The sequence below is a fragment of the Chrysoperla carnea genome, chromosome 2, assembly GCF_905475395.1.
Source record: "Chrysoperla carnea chromosome 2, inChrCarn1.1, whole genome shotgun sequence".
In the NCBI taxonomy this organism is placed as follows: domain Eukaryota; kingdom Metazoa; phylum Arthropoda; class Insecta; order Neuroptera; family Chrysopidae; genus Chrysoperla; species Chrysoperla carnea.
In genome coordinates, this window is record NC_058338.1 from 46912551 (window position 1) to 46933377 (window position 20827).

General features: G+C 29.7%; 2 protein-coding genes across 2 annotated transcripts in view; both read left to right on the forward strand.

Moving 5' to 3' along the window:
• Nucleotides 1-16612, forward strand: LOC123293976. The gene is made up of 10 exons (XM_044874998.1): nucleotides 1-151; nucleotides 304-354; nucleotides 4800-5069; nucleotides 5828-8978; nucleotides 11915-12939; nucleotides 13466-13753; nucleotides 14358-14618; nucleotides 15120-15174; nucleotides 15270-15379; nucleotides 16413-16612. The coding sequence occupies exons 3-10, from the start codon at nucleotides 4824-4826 to the stop codon at nucleotides 16569-16571; spliced, it is 5295 nt and encodes a 1764-aa protein (XP_044730933.1). The 5' UTR covers nucleotides 1-151; nucleotides 304-354; nucleotides 4800-4823; the 3' UTR covers nucleotides 16572-16612.
• The window catches only part of LOC123293977 (synaptic vesicle 2-related protein), an 18103-nt gene continuing 13815 nt past the window's right edge, over nucleotides 16540-20827 (forward strand). Inside the window, exon 1 of the mRNA XM_044875000.1 lies at nucleotides 16540-16560. The gene's annotated coding sequence lies outside the window, so the exon portion shown is untranslated. The remainder of the gene's footprint in view (nucleotides 16561-20827) is intronic.

Consider the following 20827-nt stretch of genomic DNA (forward strand, 5'->3'; position numbering starts at 1 on the left):
TGACTGCTATTTTTGAGTTTTGATTGTTTTATACATATTTTAAAACTATAAAAGTAAAAATGTTCGAAAAAAGTTTAACAAATATTTATAAATGTTACAAATCAAAATGAGAATTTAAATAGTGTTTTGATATTTGTGAAAAATAATTCAAGTAAGTAAAAATACAATTGAGTTTAAGGTTAAACTCCTTAGAAATATCTTAAAATTCTAAAATTCATTTAAACATTAAGCATGTAATTTGCTTGAAAGTAGTTTTTTAAACATGTAAACGTCCAATATATTAATTCTTAATTTATTTTTTAGATTAGTACCATTATTAATTGGATGCACAAAAATAAACCTGCTTCTTATAAGGTAAGTGACAATGTCACGTCTGGTAAATCATTTTGATTTTTTGAATATTATTTTATTTATTTATTCGAAAATCCGTAAGGTAATTATTTTCGACAGTGCAACTACCACTTAATATTATTATTTGTTTTTCGAAATTAAATTTTTCTTTTTAGAAAAGAATACCAATAAAACATAATGATATCAAAAGAATATGACACTAAATTATATTGGTTCATATTTCTACGGTAACCAAATCTATTAAATCAATATAGACGCTAAAAAGATAAAAATTTGAGAAGCGTTTGTTCTGATTGCGCCTAACATCTTTTTCATCTACGAAAATCAATAACATGTTAACAATTAAACAACAAATTCAAAAATCATTGTCTGACATACGCCCGAAAGGCATTTGTCGCTCGACATGTTGAAATTACATTTTTTTAGGGTATTAGGCAACGAACATCAGCATTTGCTGTTCTAATCGTTGAAAACAAATGCCGAAAATTGTTGAATTTTTTAGGAATTTAGGAAGCAAAAATTTCTTGTCTTTTGCTATTTTTATAGCGATTGAGAGTGCTCAATAGCATCTTCAACGTATAATCAAAAAAATAAAGCTTGCCACTCAATTAAAAATTTCTCGGTTCACCTGAAAAAAGAGTGACAGATAGTCGTAAGATCCGGCATTAGAAAAATATTCCCTCATCTGTTAATTGATGAAAATAGCATTGAATATGTTGATTTCAATATAAACAGTTCATGAATGTAATATCTGCCAGGGTAGTCCGGGTGCTATTAATATTAATTAATTAATAATGAATTATTTTATAATTTTGTTCTTTTGCATGTTAATAGAATTTCACTAGTACTATACCATAGAATATTACCCTATAAATCTTATTATAAAAGGCAGCTTCACTTACCTGCTAACATCTGGCTGCAGGTAAACGTAGCAGTAACAAACAGCACTGCCTGTTATAATACGTTTTATAGGGCAAAGTTCTATGGTATGGCACTTGTGAAATTCTACTAACACTAGAACGAGAACAAAATTATAAAATAATTGATTATTAATTAATTTATTGATTAATTAAAAGTGCTTATATTGTGATGAACCTATTTAATGCTATTTAATCAATTAGTAAATGAGAGAATATTTTTCTAATGCCGTATCTTAGACAAAAAAAAAAGTTATTAACCGTGCTTCAATGTTTAGCCTCGCAAAAATACATGTCAGCGCTGTCGTATTTTTCTAAGGTTATTTATAAATAAACGCTTTGCTTAACAAGCGATATTTTCATCATTTTAAATGGAAAAATATTGTGAAGTTTCAGAAGTTTATGGATTAGTTGTTAATATTTTTCCCAAATGTTTATTATTTCTCATCTGCAGTTTGCCATAACGATTATGGTTAAAACGTGGTTGCTTTAAAAGTTAAATTTTTTGTATAAATTCTAGAACTTTAAAATCTTATTAGAAATATATCTGTGACATAGAAAACTTGATGTAATTGTATTTTTTATTTACAATTGTTGTATGTTTAATTGTTTTGCAAAGTGAAATTCATTACTCCATTGTTGGTGGACGAACCAACCCACAAGTCAATAAGTTTTCTTCGGTAACGCAACATAACCTTAAAGGTAATTTGTTCTTGGTTACCAAAATTTGTTTCTTTTAAAGTAAAAGATTATTTTTTGTGAACGTCAGAAAAAACTGAATGATTTTGTGATTTTCTTACTGTTGAATGGAAAGGTAACATGCCTAACAAGGAAATTTATTTTTACACCATATACTTAGAACTTTAAAATGTAATAAAACACATAAAAATATATACAAAATGCCTTTCTACCAGTATATTTATGAATAAAAATCGATAGATATTAATTTTTTACTTCAAAAATTATCTAATTGGTAATATATTGTAATTTATTTTTCATTTCACCTGCGAATACCCACCCCTACATTTGTCTTGGAGCGATAATTCTATATTTTAAAATCTTTCATTTAATTCTTTTCCTTCGTCAATAACGCCCCCCCCCCCACCATTACCCCAATATTAATCACTAGGAACAATTGTGACTTCAACATTTAAAAAATTTTCACTCAATTTTTTCTAAGTCAATTAAACACCACCCCCCAATCAGTAACACATTATTCTTAATCGAATGCCGATAAAACCAATTCGTGTACATATATGCAATTGTCTTTGTCAAAAATTATTAAATGATTAATTTACAAGGTTTAATTATGATTATAAATTTTAGAAAGATTTTTCTTTAAAAAAAAAATTGAAAATTAATTTTTTTTTTCAGTTAATTAAAAATTATTTAAGAGCTTTCTGTTATAAACTTACATGCTATTATGCAAATATTCGTGAATTAAACTTTTGAAAGTATTTTTTATCATTTAATTTATGAAATTTAAATTTCATGTTACTAGTGATTTTTAAACTTTAAGATTTTGAATTCGGTTACCAATTATTGTATGCATTACAGTTTCGATCGTCTGAATTTTATAATTTTTAAACAGCTATATTACTTTTTTAGAAGAGTTTATAATGAAAAATATTTTTTTTTCAATTTTTATACAGGTTTTAAATCTTGAGAGCATTATTTAAAACGTTACAAAATTTTTAAGGGAATTATTTAACGTTGTTATCAAAAATATTGAATTTATTAAAAGTTTATTTTTATTTTTTAATTATTTGAATTTTATATGAAATGTTTTTTTTTTTTTAATTTATACAAGACTTGAAATATTTATAAGAGACAAAATTTACTTATTTTTAAACATTTTTTAACATCTGTGATTTTAAAAAAACCCTACACAGTTAGAAATTATTCCCAAAAATAGTACAGTATTATAAACCGTTTAAGTGAAATGTGAGAAATTTACTCCATTACGCGTTGATATTGCGATAAAAGTTTTAAATTAATAACCATACATTTATTTTTTTCTAATTTTAAATGTACAAAAAACATTAGCTTAAGTTAAGCTATTTTTTTTATTTTCTATTGATATTGTGGATAACAACAAAGTTGACAAAGTCAACTGTCTCCAAAATTACACCCAAAGTTGATGTTTGGCATCAAGCTTCTTTGTGTTGTTGTACTTATCCGAGCAAGGCGAGTTTTTAAGTGACTAATTTTCAATGAAAAAATAATTGGATATTTGGGTTAAATATGGTTTTTAATTCAATAATCGTCCGGCTATTTCCATTATTTACACAAACCTGAAGTAAATCAACAAGGCTTATTTTGCTTAATACATCCTTGTAAAAGAAAAAGACCCCGCAATATTAGATAGGAAAATGGCTTTCTGTGAAACTTTTTCTAACCCAAAATGTTCTTTGGATCATTCTGATCAAAAGTTCACACGGTCACAAAAATTTTTAACGAGTAGTTTTCGAGCTACAGGTGATCAAAGCTACGAATATATTATAGTTTTAGTGTATGACTAGCAAAATGGCTTTCTGTGAAACTTTTTCAAACCGCCCCCAAAATGTTCTTCGGATCATTCCGATCAAAGGGCAATCAAAGCTACACATACATTATAGTTATATAGTCCGTAGCTCGAAAACAAGTCGTTAAAATTTTTTATGGCCACGGGAGTTTTTGATCAGAACGTGCCGAAGAACATTTTGGGGGCGGTTGAAAAAGTTTCACAGAAAACCATTTTCCTAGTCATATAGATACTATAAATATAATATAAGGGTAGTTTTGATCACCCGTAGCTCGAAAACTACTCGTTAAAAAGTTTTGTGACCGTGAGAGCTTTTGATCAGAATAATCCAAAGAACATTTTAGGGGAGCTAGAAAAAGTTTCACAGAAATCCATTTTCCTATATAACATTGCGAGGTCCTTCATGAAGTATGGTATTAATGGAAGATTGCTATACTTCCATGCAAAATCAGGAAGTGTTACAACTGAATCCAACAATGACAATATTATTTCATAACAGTTTTACAAAAGGTATTTTATTCAATTGAAACATTCTCTTACGACTTACCATGCGTGGAATGAATGAACTGAAATAAAGGTTGTTTTCTTTGAACTTGCCAAGAAAAGTGAAAAACTAGCTGTGCTCAGATAAGTTTTGAAATAAAGCTTTAAGCTTTTGGTGCTATTTTGGAAGTAGACAATTTATATTCATTGAATTAACTACTTGAGGTCAAAAGTTCACTGCTTTAAGGAAGATACATCATGTTTTCCAAGTTTTATGTGTATAAGTTTAGATTTGGAAAATATTGAAATTTTTGAAGTACTTTAAATTGAGCATTCTATTTTGTGCAAGAAAACTCGACTAAAAAGTTTTATATCTCTCATCTTCTTCAGCCCATGATTAGTTTTACTTTTATTGTCAAAATTTATTTTATCTAATTATAATATGTCTAATTAAATATTTCAAATCGGAAAGCGCATCATGCGTCTTCCCTTTTATGCCCGTTAATTTAGTATATATGTAATAGCTACTTTAAGGCCGACGTGAAATAATGTCGTGGCCCACTACATGGAACACTGCAACTTCATGGCCGGTGAATCAAGCATCAACAACCGTAAATACTGCGGCAATAGTGCCAAATGCGGTCACAAATCCAGTACCAACACCTGGTACTATAACTGTAAACCCGACACAATATACAGCTGAACAATGGGCAACGATGCAACAACAAAATTGGCAACAATGGATGCAATGGCAACAGCAATATCAGCAATGGCAACAACAATATGGTGAACAGGTAATAGAACAATTGATTACAGTATAATAGATCAGGCGTTAAGTATTATTTTATGATTTATAGAGTGAGTCAACTTCAATTCTTCCAACAACTCTTTTGTGGTTTAATTATTTTTACTCTACTGTTTTCTCTACAAAAGTCCTCTTAACAGGAGTGTTTTCTTTCAAAAATTTGAAACATTTCTAGTTTATTGGCTGGTTTTAAAATATTTACAAATCTATTTTTTCTAATTAGAAGATTAATACGAATTATCAATTGTCAACAAAACGATTTTTTAATACATGGTGCATAAGTAATTTCTTTCCGTGCGACAAATAGTATACTGCGTGTTCAACAAGTAAAATTGTCACATTCAATGGACAGTTATTTATTTACCTTTACATGTAAAAAGCACCGTGAGAGAGACCTAATCCCACATTCGTAAAAAATTGTGTGTAAACGATTTATACGTTTTCGAATTATTCGACTTTCAAGTTATACGTATGGGATGATTATTGACTTTAATTGATTGATATTAAAAGATCAAATAAATCAAAGCACTCATTTTTCAAAATATTTATCGTTTTAAGTAACAGTTTTTTTTTTTATATCTTATACATAATTAAAAAATTTTTGTATTGCCACTCTACTATCAAAACGAACAATTTTGTTTGCTTAATACTAATCTCTTATAATTTTGAAATGCCATATACTTTACGACTGATCTATAATATACTAAGTTTGTTATGTAATCAATTAACTTGTCAATTCTATTACAGTATCAGAAATCAATGAGTGCATTACAAACAGCTGCACAAACTACGACACCTGTTGTACCTCCGACAATACTTCCAACGCAAGCACTTCAAACGACTCCGGTCGTTGCGCCAGTTCAACCTCCCCTTCCAGTTGCACCAGTAGCTCAACCATTTGCAACACAACCACCATTGCCATTTGCAACTACAGTTGCCCCACCACCACCCTTACCTGAAACTAAACCTCCACCCCCACCTGAACAACAACAAACAACAACTTTCAATTATTCTCAGCCTCCACCCACAATGAATATGCAATCCTTAAATTTTAATAAACCTCCCCCTAGTGTTAATACTTCAATGTACTCTAAACCACCCCCTCCTATTGCTCCAAATTCTGGATCCAAAGGTGATCAAACAAATAAACCACCACCTAGTTTATTATCTTTAAAAGTTGATAAACCTGCGTTTGATGATCCACAATCAATGCAAAATAAACGAAAAAATAACGATGATTCTTACGACGACCCAAGTCCAGTAAAAAATCCCCGCTTGTCTGCTGGTGGCTCATGGAATTCTGATAATAATCAAGACAAAAAAGATGCTACTCCAAAAAAGAAACCAGCTAACCCGAATGAAATCACGGAAGCAGAACGAAAATTTGATGAACAATTTAAAGCTTGGGAAGAACAATTTAATAAATGGAAAGAACAAAATGCAAATCATCCTGATAAAGCACAATACAAAGAGTATGAAGCAAAATGGGAAGCTTGGCGAAATCAATTGTTGGAACGACGTGAACAAATGCGAAGAAAACGAATGGGTCTGACTGTTCCAAAGTCCGCTAGTAAAATAACCCCACCAGGTCTAATTAAGTCTGAATTGCTTCAAACAACTAGTGAAAAAGTTGAAACAAAGAAATCTGAACCTAAAATAACTATACTTGAAGACAGAGTTGTGGTTCCCGAAAAGTATGATATCAGTGAACAAAATATGCAAAAGTTTGATGTATTTAATGAACCTCCTAAAGAACAACGCAAAAGACGAAATCGTTTGCTTAATGATTCAATGGAAAGTGAATGTTCTGATTTAGAAATATCAAAAAGTCAAGAAAATTTAAATACTGAAGAAACCACTCCTTCCAATTTCGAGTTTCTAACAAAAAACGATGGAGGTATTCCTGGTTTAGATCTTGTTGAAAAAGAAGAAGAAAGTAAAGAAAATTCTACTGAAAAACCAAAAGCACCAGATTACGATGCCATATCAAGGGGTATAAATTCGATTTTAGGTGATGAAAATCTCGTTAATATTATTTCTCTGGTATCAAAACAAAAGCAAGGACAAGCAGATAACTTTTCAGCAAGTAATGTTTCTAGTGGAATTCCACCGACTAATTTATACCAACATGATTCAAATTCATTTACATCACTTCAAAAGCCTCCTCCATTTGACGCAACACGTGAGCCCCCTCCTTTTGGTATACATACACCAGGAAACTTCTTTCCTAATAATCCTGATTTTAATAAACCACCGCCACTGTTTGATCCAAAAGGTCCACCAGGAAATAATTTTGAGTATGATCAAAACCAAAGAAATCGTCCGTTAGGTGTACCGCATAGTGGCCCACCATCTCAAGAAATACGTTCGCTATTTGACAATAGAATGCAATTTCAAAATCAAAATGATAACAGATATTCTGGAAGAAATAATTATTTTGACGGACGACGATCTCCATCTCAGTTACAAAGACCACCACCTGTGGATAATTTTATCCAAAGAGATCAACGATCAAATATATCACAAGAATCGCATAGCCAAGATAAAGATATGTTCAATCAATTTACTTCACAAAATCAAAATTTGGATCGAGGACCGTTTGGTGCAAACAAACCACCTTCTCTGTTAGACTTAAATATAACAAAACCACCAACTGGAAGTCCCTGGAACAAAAATGATAGTTTTAATCGATTTGATGAAGGATTGTCGGAAGGAGTTTTGAATCAGGAAGACGATAGACGATCTTTCAATCAAAACACGGATAATACTAGACCAGCGTTTAATAAAGAACGAGATAATATATTTAATCAGGATCGAGTTGGCACTAAGCCAATGTTTAATCAAGATAACAGAGGAAGTAATAGGCAGTCATTTAATGACGATAGAGATACTAGACCCCCATTTGGTCAGAACAGAGATGGTAACAGACCTTCATTTGGTCTGGATAGAGATATTAATAAGCCGCCATTTGGTCAAGACAAGGATGTTCATATACCATCTTTTGGTAAAAATAGAGATATCAATAGACCCCCATTTGGCCAGGAGACAGGCGGAATTAGACCATTATTTGGTCAAGTAAGGAATGTTAATAGACCACCATTTGGTCCAGATAAAGATGGGAATAAATCATCATTTGGACAAGATAGAGAAGGAATTAGACCACCATTTGATCAAGATAGAGATGGCAATAGACCTCCATTTGATCCGGATAGAGATGGCAATAGACCTCCATTTGGTCCGGGCAGAGATGTCAATAGACCTCCATTTGGCCTGAACAGGGATGTTAATAAGCCACCATTTGGTCAAGATAGAGAAGGAAATAGACCACCATTTGTACAAAATAGAGAACAATTTGGACAAGATAGAGAGGGAAATAGACCACCATTTGCCCAAGATAGAGAAGGTAATAGACCACCATTTTCCCAAGATAGAGAAGGTAATAGACCACCATTTGGTCAAGATAGTGATGCTAACATACCTCCATTTGGCCAAGACAGAGATAGTAATAGACCTCTATTTGGACAGGACAGAGACAATAATAGACCACCATTTGGTCCTGATAGAGATACTAACAGGCAACCATTCAATCAAGACAGAGATTTTAATAGGCCTCCCTTTAATCATGAAAGAGATTTTAATAGGCCTCCATTTAATCAAGACAAAGGGAATATTAGGCCACTCTTCGATGATGCTGTACTCAATCCGGGTAGAGATGGTAATCGTGTACCACCATTAAATTCGGACAATAGACAAATGTTTAATCAAGATGCGATTGTATCGCTTGAACAGAACATATCTGAAAATTTATCCTTTGAAGGTGACAAACCTAGAAATTTAGACGATGAAATTTTGGCACCGGCAACAGTAGTCGATTACAATCATAAATCATTATATCAAGGTAAAATTAAGTTTATTAATGTTTGCTTAATTGGTGTATAATTTAGTAACCTTTTTCTTCCTTTTTGTATTTTCATTGGATAAAATGCACTGATAAAATATATCTAGTTATTTGCCTACAAACTTTGTGTCTAGTATTTGAATTTTTATTCACTAAATACTAATTTTAAAAAAAAAAACGAAGGATAAAATATTCATTAAATATATTTTTAATTATGAAAATGTCGGCAGAAATATCGACAAGTGTATCATTTAAAACCATAAAAATATGTGTTCAATCTTGTAATTATAACTTAAAATTTAAAAAAGTTTGGAATTCTCATTATTATTGTATCAAATACGAAAATAGCTCTGAAATTCGAAATTGAAATTAATTTCGATTAATTTATTTATACTGATCTAAAGTGATGTTAACCTTATTGAAGTTATTTTAATATTTAAAAGATCACTGATCAAAAAAAGAAGTGTAATGTGTTTAGGGTTAATGTATGTATGAAAATTTATTTGATCCACCATATCTTCTAAATGCCTGAAAGGAATTGTATCTATGTGCTTATAAAAACCAAATTTAACTCGTTTCGTTATTGATATATTGCCCGCAAGTTGCCGACTCGTTACATCAGATTTCGGCAACCTTTTGAACTTTTTGAGTATTATTAAGAAGATTTAGTAGCTTAAACTTTAACTAAACAAATAGGATAAAAGATTAATACGCCAAGTAAATACTTAATTATTATCTAATACACCCGAGATTAATTAATAACAGCAATATAAAATTAGTGTGTATAATCAATAGAAAGCAAAAGAAAATTCTAGAGGAACAAAATTTTGTATCCAACTTTCTACACGTCATTTGTGATGGCTGAATAAGCTAAATAAAGATGTATATACAATAATCTCACCAGTATTTATTTAAACGTTTAAAACTAAAATTTATGCATGAATTGCATTTAACAAAGTAAATATGAACTTCCGAATTGAATGTGTAAAAAAAATTGTTATATTATCACGAACTTCAAATACAGACCAATGATTGTACGGATATCACTTGCACAATGCTATAACAGTATTGACTGTTTATAATATATGAATATTTATCCTCTGTTTTAAAAACTATCATGAATATTTATCATTGCTTAATTCTTCCTTAAAATGATATTTTTATCTTAAGTAAGTACAGGGTATTATATTCTTATTTTTAAGAGCTCTGTAAAAAAAATGCTGGGAATTAATTATTTACCTACACTCCAGTAAACAAGGCTAAAACCTCTAAATTCTTTCCTATTGCTCCGATTGACCTGAAAATTTGGGATTAACCTTTGTTCACCCTTTACATCAAAAATAATATGGTGAATAATGGTATTTTTCCCGGGGAGTGGTAGCCGCTCCCTTCTAAAGGTTGGAAAAACTTGGTGGAAACGGAAATCAATAGAGCGCTGAAATCCAAGCAAAAAGTGTCATTTTTTCATTTTTGGAAAAAAGTATATCATACACTTTTTAAAGTGTTATAAAAAAACCTTGAAAATGAAAAAATTTGCAAGTATTTGCACGAAAATTAGCGGAGATATAATGAAAAGAAAGTTTCTCGTACTTTTTTTTATGTTTTATTCAGCACAAAATCTGATAAATTTATCACGGGAACTAAAATTAATGCTTGCCGCTTTCTAAGGTACTGACAACATGCTCAAAAACTTTAACAGTTTCGGATAAATAGTTTTCGAAGTAATGCAATTAAATGCAAAAATTTTTTTAAATTTAAATAACTCGAAAAATAATATAGTTACAAAAAAAGTTTAGAGGAAAAAAAAATTGAGCTCTTTTGCAGGTTAATTTGCATTACCGACTTTTTTTGTAATTTTATTATTTTTCGAGTTATTTAACGATAAAGATTTTTTTTTTTCGAAAAACATTTTTTGATTAAAATTCCAATATTTCAAAAAATATATATCCGAAACTGCTAGAACTTTTTGATCATGTTGTCAGTACCTAAATAAAGTTACTTGGAAAGTGTGAAGCATTAATTTCTCGTGGTAAATAAATCAATTTAATGCTAAAACATTAGAAAAAGGTACGAGAAACTTATTATTATAACTCCGTTAATTTTCGTTAAAATTTTTTCATTTTCAAGGTTTTTTGTAGTACTTTAAAAAATGTATGATATACTTTTTTCAAAAAACGCCAAATTTTTCAGTTATTTAACGTGAAATACTCCGAATTTCAATCGCCAATAAATCGGAAAGTATTGATTTTTCGAAATATACTAAAATGACACTATTTGTTTAGATTAAATTTAATCGATTTCCGTTGCTTTTTTAACATATATTTTTCTACCACCTAGAAGGGCCGGTTATCACTCCCTAGGCAAAAACACCACTCTTCTGCATATAACTTTTGATCTAAGGGATTGGCAAAGCTTAATCCCAAATTTTCATTAAAATCGGTGCTATAGATCAAAATTTAGAGATTTTCTCTTTTTTTCTCCTCATTTATTGGATACTAAAATTTCGTTCTGTTATTATGCAATTAAATTATGAACTAGTAAAAATCAGGGAGGGAAATCTACTTAATATAATGGTTCAAATGATGGTATTTGTCGAGTTATTATCGCCATGCAAAATCGATGAATTATTTCTTTAAATATTGCCTCAAAGCAATTTTAAAAAAAATTTGTTATCAATTGTCTTTTCGTTTTGATAATGAGTAACATTTTTTAGCGAATCGGACATACTACATGTAAAAATGTTATCATTTTTATGTGGATTCGCTAAAAAATGTTACATAGTTATTAAGAACATACCAGCTTGCGCTATAATTTAAAAAAATTCATTATTGCGTACTTTTCAAATTACTAATCCCCGCAATTTTTTAACAGAATGAAATATTATTTATAGATTAAGTCAATAACTATTATAAGTTAACGGTGGATCTTTTTTTTAGATGATGATATTGTATTTATTGAACCGGTAATAACAATTGATTATAATCACAAGTCCAAAAGTATACCTCTGAGTGAAAGTACAAAACCATGGCGTGATAGACCTGGTCATTATCCACACGAAGCTGACAGAAAGTTAAGCTCATATGATGCCCGAAGTTGGAGGCAAAGTCCATATGATTATCGTGGCCGAGATGCTATACCTCGTGGTCGTGATATATCTCCAGGTCCACGTGGCCGTAATATATCTCCAGGTCCACGAGGCCGTAATATATCTCCTGGTCCACGAGGCCGCAATATATCACCAAATTCGAGGAGACGCATATCTCCAGGTCCACGTGGCCGCAATATATCACCGAGTCAACGCGGTCGGAATATATCTCCAGGTCCACGTGGTTGGAATACGTCTCCAGGTCCACGTGGTCGGAATATATCACCTGGTCCTCGTGGTCGAAATATATCTCCAGGTACACGTGACCGTAATATATCTCCACTTCCACGTGGGCGTAATACATCCCCAGGACCATATTCGAAGCATTATGATGATTTTGAAATGGAGAAACGATTTAGTAATCGAAGGTCATATGGAACACACGAAAATACACGAAATTCACCTCTAATGGATCGATATGAAAGAAAACGTTTTGATAATAAGCGTTATTCGGAAAATGAGGATAGTAATCCAGGGGTTTCTGAGAGTTTATTCCCTGCTGCTGCAACTAGAGAAATACAAAATGAATTTGGTACAAAAAGTTACAAAGATAATGCAAAGAGTTTTGGAGATAATTTTAAAAAATCCTCAAAATGGGATGATCCGTTAGATAATTATACTCATAATAAGAATAACGTATCGAAATCGATTACAGAAAAGGACACGAGTAAATCAATATTACAAAATGTCACCTTAATTGATGATTTACTAAGTCCACCAGGGCGTAATGCACGGCCACATCGTATTGTAATTATATTACGTGGTCCACCAGGAAGTGGTAAAACATTTTTAGCAAAATTGATTAAAGATAAAGAGGTAAGAGTTTTTGTAGCAACACCTCGATGAAGAAAAAAGTCAAGGGCATGTTAATTTTTCGATGTTTCTAAACTGCGATTTAAGAAACTCTAAAAAATGATCTTAAATTCGAATATCATTCAGATATTCTTTATATAAAAAAAAATAGACTACCAAATATTGGTATTCTTATTTTGGCTAATGATTACCTCAAAAAAATTATATCAGGAACATTCCTTATTTACAATAGTTAATTTTCACCCATGATAGAACGTAAAACCTTTTCTGAGAATTGAGTTCGATCTCTCATACTGCCAAGAGTCAAGATTATACCGATGAAAATTTCTGTTCTGTTGAGTAGACATATTTTATATAGACAGAATAAGTGTTTCCTAAGTGTAGATCGTAAAGAATCATCACAAGTTATTGTTTTATCATGTCGATAGAAATTAATATCTTCTCAGCTTTTTTTGTCATCGGTAATGTTGCATCGGAAACTTTTGTTCTGGTGTAAATGTTTAAAAACTTCCTTAAAATTTGATTGTAGGTATCACAAGGTGGATCAGCTCCACGTATTTTATCATTAGATGATTATTTTATGGTTGAAGTGGAGAAAGATTCAACTGACCCTGAAACTGGTCGTAAAATTAAAACAAAAGAAATGGTTTATGAGTATGAACAATGTATGGAAATAGCATATTTATCGTCATTGGTCAAAGCATTTAAAAAAACGATCAGTGATGGCTATTTTTCATTTATAATTGTTGATTGTGTCAATAATAAAGTTAAGCAATATGAGGATATGTGGAGTTTTGCTAAGCAAAATGGATTCCAGGTAAAAATTATTTACATTTGTCATTGCTTTTAGGCAAGCATTTTACGCGCGTGGCAAGTAATAAATAAAGTTAAAAAAAAAAAAATTAAAAAATCTAAATTTATTTTGAAATGTTATTTCGAGAAAAACACGCAAATGAAGATACTTTTAAATTGATTTTTATTAATCTTTAGGGTAGAATGTGATCATGAGTTTTCTCAAGAATGGTTATATATTTTATTTATAATTGAATGTCCAATAATAAATGTTTATTCTCACTCAATATACTTGAAAATGGTCTTCGAGTTCAGTTCAAACTTAACGCTTTGAATGAATGCACTCTGAAGATTAGGGAAACTCAATTGTTCTAAAAATTTTTTTCCACTGTTATTGTTGTCAAAAATTAACATTGATAACTCCATTTTAAATTTTGTTTGTTATTAGAAATCGTAGCGGAGTATGGTAGCTAACAGTTGTGTACGCTTAAGCTTGAATAACCGAGATAATACTTGTTTACTTACATATCGTAAATGTTTTTACTTGATCTCTATAGTCCTACATGTGTACTAGCTACCCTTCTACGTAGCCTACCTAATCAGTGTGGTAATATTTGAATGTTTTCCAGGTTTATGTATGTCAAATGGAATTAGATGTTGCATCCTGTACTAAACGTAATATTCATGGTCGCACAGAAGAACAAATTGCCGAATTAGTTGATGGCTGGGAACAAACGCCAAGCCATCATTTAATGTTAGATGCAACATCTTTATTACAAGCTGCATGCATTTCTGAAGTGGAAATGGATGAAGTTAGTGATGACGATAATATACCTGAAGAGACAGTTTTAAATGCAGATAATGATGAGGAAGAAGCATTTGACGATGAGGTAAAATTCAAGAATATACAGATAGTTTTGTTTTCACAATTTTTACAGATAGTTTTTTTTTTTGTTAATATATTACTTTTCGATTGTTTTGCCAAACAAATTTTTCTAATAAAAATTATTTGTATTACCTTTATAAATTTCAGTTTTTGAAATTTAGCTGGTACACGAAGTGATATTTTTTTATTTCTTATTACGGTGAAGAAATAAAATCTAGGAACATTAAGTTGCTTTAAATATGGGACGAATTTTTTAATAAAGCTAATAACTGTAATTAAAATTTTTTTGGATCATATGAAGAAACCTTCAGCGTTAATTTTGGAATATATATCCGTAAAATTTAAGAGTGATGATTTCTTACTGCAATTTTCTTTGCCTTTATACAATTGATGTTTGACAATTTTAATATGTCTAAATTTTAAACTCCCAACCTAGACCGTATATCTCAACATTTAAAAAAATTTATAGTTCATATAATATTCAAATTTTTTTAATTTGATTTAGGCCATAGGATACAAAAGTAAATGGGAAACTATGGAGCATAGTTTTGATAAATTAGGTAGGTAACGACATAGTTATTATTTATATTCACTGAAAACTTTGTGACATAAAATTTTATTTTTTAAATATCATAAACACTACTTCTAATTTTAGCCCGACTGGATGGTATTAATAAACCATTACGGCATTCAACTCAGTCCATGGAAGATTATTTACAATTGGATGATTGGAAAGAACCACAACAACAGCCTGGACGAAAACGGGTAAATTTAGTTTTTTGGTTATAATTATTTATTTAACGATTGCCCATAGCGATTATTCATTTTACACAAACTTAAGTTTATTTTTTTTTTTTTTTTGTTCAATAACTCTTTACGAATATGTTTTACCTCTGTGTCACAAAAATGCACGTGTTTTACGATTCTAAGTGATATAGCTATAACATTATATGTGAATAGGCTTTTGTCCTAAATTTGAAAAATTTCTTTATACGTTACATTAGTATCTGATTTACGTTAAGTATTTTGCATTTTCTAAAAGCAATTCAAATTTACTTCGAAAACAGTGCAGAGTGTCATGGTGTCTTGAATAACATCACGACGTACCAATCATTTTTGTGTATTCAAGTTATAGCCGTTGTGATCAAGTGACCTGAAAATGTAATGTTGTTTACATAGCGTTTAAAATGACGTGGCGTAATACTTTCACAGTACATTTAATTGGTGTTTGCTGTCGGATGAAACCGGAAAATAATAATAATATGTACTTATTTTTTATAAAAAATAATTTTCTATTTTGTTATCTATATATCATGATTAATCATTCGAATCCAACCGATTTATACTTAATAGTCAAATGCCTATTATATGTACTGCTATAGTAATATCACTTAGAATTGTTCTACTTTTGCGTTTATTTTGACTTAGAGTGTACATTAATTCAATAACTTACTCTTTACTATTGTGTAGTATTATTTATTATTTACTTACAAATAGAAGAGCAATGCAAAACTTTTCTGAGGTTTCAAGCCGTAGTACACATATTCCATGAAATAGTTGTTGCCAATTAATTTAGTCGATAAATTAGTATAAAAGTCCATGGTCGTTAGTATGTAGGTTTATGTACTTTTTTTTATTTAAATACGAGTTCGCCCAACCCTAATTAAAGTATATTATTTTCTGCCCATCATTATTTTTAAACATGATAAAAAGTTCGTCATTTGTGATATCAAACCGCATATTATGTTGGGGGCAGACAATATTAAATTTGTTTTTAATTACATCTCTTTTTAAATAGGTTCGTTGGGCTGATCTTGTTGAAAAGAGAGAACAAGAAAAAATGCGTGCCATTGGTTTTGTGGTTGGTCAAACTGATTGGAAGCGTATGATGGATCCATCACAGGGTAGCAACGCACTTACACAAACTAAATTTATAGAATCCATACGTAAGTATTAGATAAAAATATAGAAATTAGACTAATTAGAAACAGAACAAAATAAAATACATGAAAAATGGCTAATAATAATTATTTTCATAATTTTATTTACCTCTATTATTTCAATTATATTTAGATTTAAAAATTGTAACTAGATTTTTTTTTTAATGTTGTGCTTGATTTGAATGAATATTTTTGTCCTATTATTTTATTTTTAAGATTTTCAATTTAATATAATTTTTCTTTTTAAATTATATTTAACAAAAAATAAACATACAATTGTATTTAATTACGATTTGTAAAACACCGTATTTAATAAAAATATATTATTTAATATTTGATGACTAATTTAAGGTTTTTGTTTTATTTTTTCTTTTAAACAATTTTTTATTTTTATTTTGGAACAATTTTGTTAAAAAATTATATATATATAAATCTCCTTGTAAATAATATTCAACGGAATAAAAAGTTTTATTTATTATTTTGAGAACGACCAGCCGCGAATCATATTGAACAGTATAATTTCTAATTTTTTCAAGATATTTTCAGAGATCCCAATTGATAGGGGAGGTCATTTGCGTAACATCATGCAATGTCCTTATTGTAATTGTCTAGAATTTATTATCACTTTTTCATCAATTACTTCATCGGAAATTATTTTGAAAATTTAACTGACATTATTTCTTAAATTGAAAGAATAATTTAATTTTTTGTCCATATACGAGCGGAACTAGGTACTTTTTATTAAAAAAATGTTTTTTTTTACCTGTATTACCCGGTAAAAGGATAGCGTTATTTATATTAAAAATCTACCTTTTAAAACTAAAAGCGTCGGAAGGCTTTTTGTTGTAACTAGAGAATAATCCATGCATAATTTATAACGAACGTCCAATATAGTCGAACTTAATTTTTATAATAAAAATGAAATTCATTAATTTTTATGTTAGAATTATTTTATATTGTTATTAATAATTTTAATTTTAGTACCAGTTAGCGTTTTAATTTTGGTGCCATTCGAGCCAGTATGATTTTTGCATGTCATTTTACCAAAAAAGTTATATGGTTATTTTCGTAGCTCTATTGTCAAGGATCATTGAACGCCTGCATGGTAACTTACACAATATAGCCATAAGAGCAATTATAACACCGCGGTTAATGCTCTGCTCTTTTCAACAATTTCCAGAAGTTTTGTTTGGAATAAATTTTTTTTTTTAATTTGTCTGAATAATAGCGTATTTAGATAAGTTTTTGAAAAATTTCTAGATGATTTTTTAAATCTTTTTTAATAGAGTCCTTCATGGGCTGTTATTGTTTTTAGTATGGCGTAAATTTGTGTTCCATACTTTTATTGACTTATTCCAATAGACCTTTTCATTTTAAAAAGTGATTACCTTTTGTCTCGTACAGTTTATGAAATCTCGTACAATTCACTTATAAACAAAAAAACAACGACTAAAGTATGCAGTTGTGTGTGTATTTTATACATACTATGTCTAAGTATTACGTACAGTATCATGACTGCTGTTACAAATAGAGCACGTATATTGAGCGTGTTTTATCAACTTGACTATAATGGACCTACTTTCTACATTATGGAAAAAAAAGATTATCAATTATTGTAGTGCCGGTGTTAAGTGAACGCAGCCAATGATTGAAAAAGAATGAATATATTGTCTGAGATATTTAAATATTATGTTGCTTTTTCCTACCACAGAATACAAAAATGTTTAAAAAGTTAACTTTTTGTGAGGAATAGGTTTCTAATTGAAAGTGTTCTTTATATTTTAATAGTTATGGAATTGAGTTGACTTTTGCATAATCCTAAAAATCAACATATCAGACATTTTCGTTCAAACTTTTTAATTTTGTAGATCAGGGAAGGATCCATTTTGTTATAGCATGTTTAACAATCTCCACAGACTCGGTTCGATATCTGACTAAAAAGCTACGATAATAACTATAAATTTAAATGCTTGTTCTATGATTTGTATCTGTTTCTTATTTTACAAATTTTGTGGAAATTTAGAATTTTATTAATCAGGAATGCTGATAGCAATAAAATTGACTAAGAAAGAGCTAACAAATTGAAATAATTTTTCTTCATAAATCGCGATAAATCCACGATGTAAGCGTTGTGTGCCCTTGATATTTTGATAAACTGTGTAACTTACTAAATTGACACAACCATAATTTCAAAGATATTATTTATTACCTCAATATTTAATTGTTTTTGTTTAAAATCGAAATCAATTATACTTTTGAAATAAACGTGAATTCTGGCGTAACAAAAAATTAATTATATTTCAAAAATTTTCCAATAATTAGCTATTTCTTAAAAGCAAAAAAGAAGACAATGATTCTTTTCTCGACGAACCGCATAAAAATTCAACGCAATAAGAAGAATGATTCGTTGATTTATTATTTGGTAGCTGTAACCATCTTTATCAATTTCGTCAATGGTTTTCCCTAATAGAAATGTGTATTTCAATTTTTCAGTAAATAAAGAATAATGTTGCTGAAATTTGGTATAATTATTATTGACTAAGTTATTATCTAAAACTTTTTAGCTATAGTGATTTTCCAGAAGTGTAAATCAATTTTTTTTTTTTTTTATTTGAGATGGTGCGTGTTTGAATTTTATTTCAATTTTAACGTTAAAAGACTTTTACTTTTGAGAGTGAAACCAGAAAACATTGTATTTATTTACTTTTTCAAGTGAAACCAGATTTTCAAAAAAAAAAAAATTTTTAATTTAATTTTGATGTAAATCAACACAGGTTTTTGAATAAATTTTTATTCGAGTGATTTTAAAGTTTACATATTCTTTCCCTACGTAGAGAATTAATGTAAAGTAATGTTTAATATAATACAGTTCCATGTGAAAGAAAGTGTATGAAATAATTACCATTTAGTTTTTTGTGCTTACTTCAAAATAGGAAATGCATGGAGATGGCTCCACTATAAATCATCTTATAACCTTTGTAAATCTAGTAGATTTAATTTAGCCCAAATTTGTTTGAATTGACAAAAAAGTATGTATGGCACTATACTGCAATGGAAAATTGCAGTTTATTTTGTCTCTTTTTTAATTCGGAGCTAAGTGGAGTGTATAAGTGATAGTTTGTATCGGAAATTTAACTCCATTTATAATAATAATTAGTATGGAACTTTCTTATTTTGTTTTTTGGATTTTGACAATGAAATGATTAAAAAAAAAAATATCTGAACCATCTTAAACGGGATTTGTTTCATCCCTTTAGTTATAACTAGATCGTTCCCTCTCCATCTTTCTATTATTGGAAAAGTAGAATTTACGTGGACAAAGCGACGGGAGGGTGGTAGTACTTTAATATATTTACAACCACAACCTAACTTTCGAGTATGGAGCGAGTATCAATTGATAGCCTTGGTTTTAAAGTTATAAGATCACACGTACCATACTTTTGGTTTGCAAAAGTCGGACAGTCGGTTTGGCTTTTTGTTTGGTGACCTAATTATAGGCGTATAATGTAAAAAAATCGAGTTTTGATTTTGGGGATTATTGTCGGGAGGTAAGGTAGAATGTTAAGGAAAAGCTTTTCTCACATATATCATGTGGCATATCAAATTAAAGGACTCGTTATAAGAATACAAAATATTTTTTAATTTTCCGAAATGTATGGTTTTTATGTTTTAGTCTTTTACAAAAGTTTTTCGGAGAAAGTTCATATTTGATCGGATCAATAATAACAGCAATACATCTAGAGGAGCGTGTAGGTTTCAATTTTCTTTTGGAATAATTACCGAATAAATTGTCGTTGAGTGCGTTCTTAACCTATCGGCATATATGTAGAATTCATGAAAGTTATATGCTTTTCAAGTTTCATACTTTCTTCACAGGATCAAAATTGTTTTTTTGGGCTAGTGTTAATAATTGACTCTAAGTATTATTATAAATATGTGTATAAAATTGTATTAATATTAATTTTTGATTAATAAAATTAACTGATTAAATATTTAAAAAATTTCTTTTTAATTTTTATCCACATCAATCGACTGAAAATGACTGAAATTAAAATTGTAGCATTTGGGGAACGTAGAATTCCACGAGATCTATAAAAAGCCATTGCATGCCCAAAAAGTGACTAGGCCAAAACGGAGCAAAAATGGTCATATTTTTTTGGATAGTAGAGGTGTAAAATCGTCGAGTGATTTAATCTACGGATGACTTGTTACGCAGCCTTGTTTTTTATTTGTAGAATGAAAACTAAAAAACCCGCATCCACCAACATTTTTA

Coding starts and splice junctions, on each gene's coding strand:
- LOC123293976 (XM_044874998.1), top strand. CDS start 4,824: ATGTCGTGGCCCACTACATGGAACACTGCAACTTCATGGCCGGTGAAT. Junction 8,979..11,914: donor TCATAAATCATTATATCAAG/GTAAAATTAAGT, acceptor TCTTTTTTTTAG/ATGATGATATTGTATTTATT. Junction 15,380..16,412: donor AACAGCCTGGACGAAAACGG/GTAAATTTAGTT, acceptor CTTTTTAAATAG/GTTCGTTGGGCTGATCTTGT.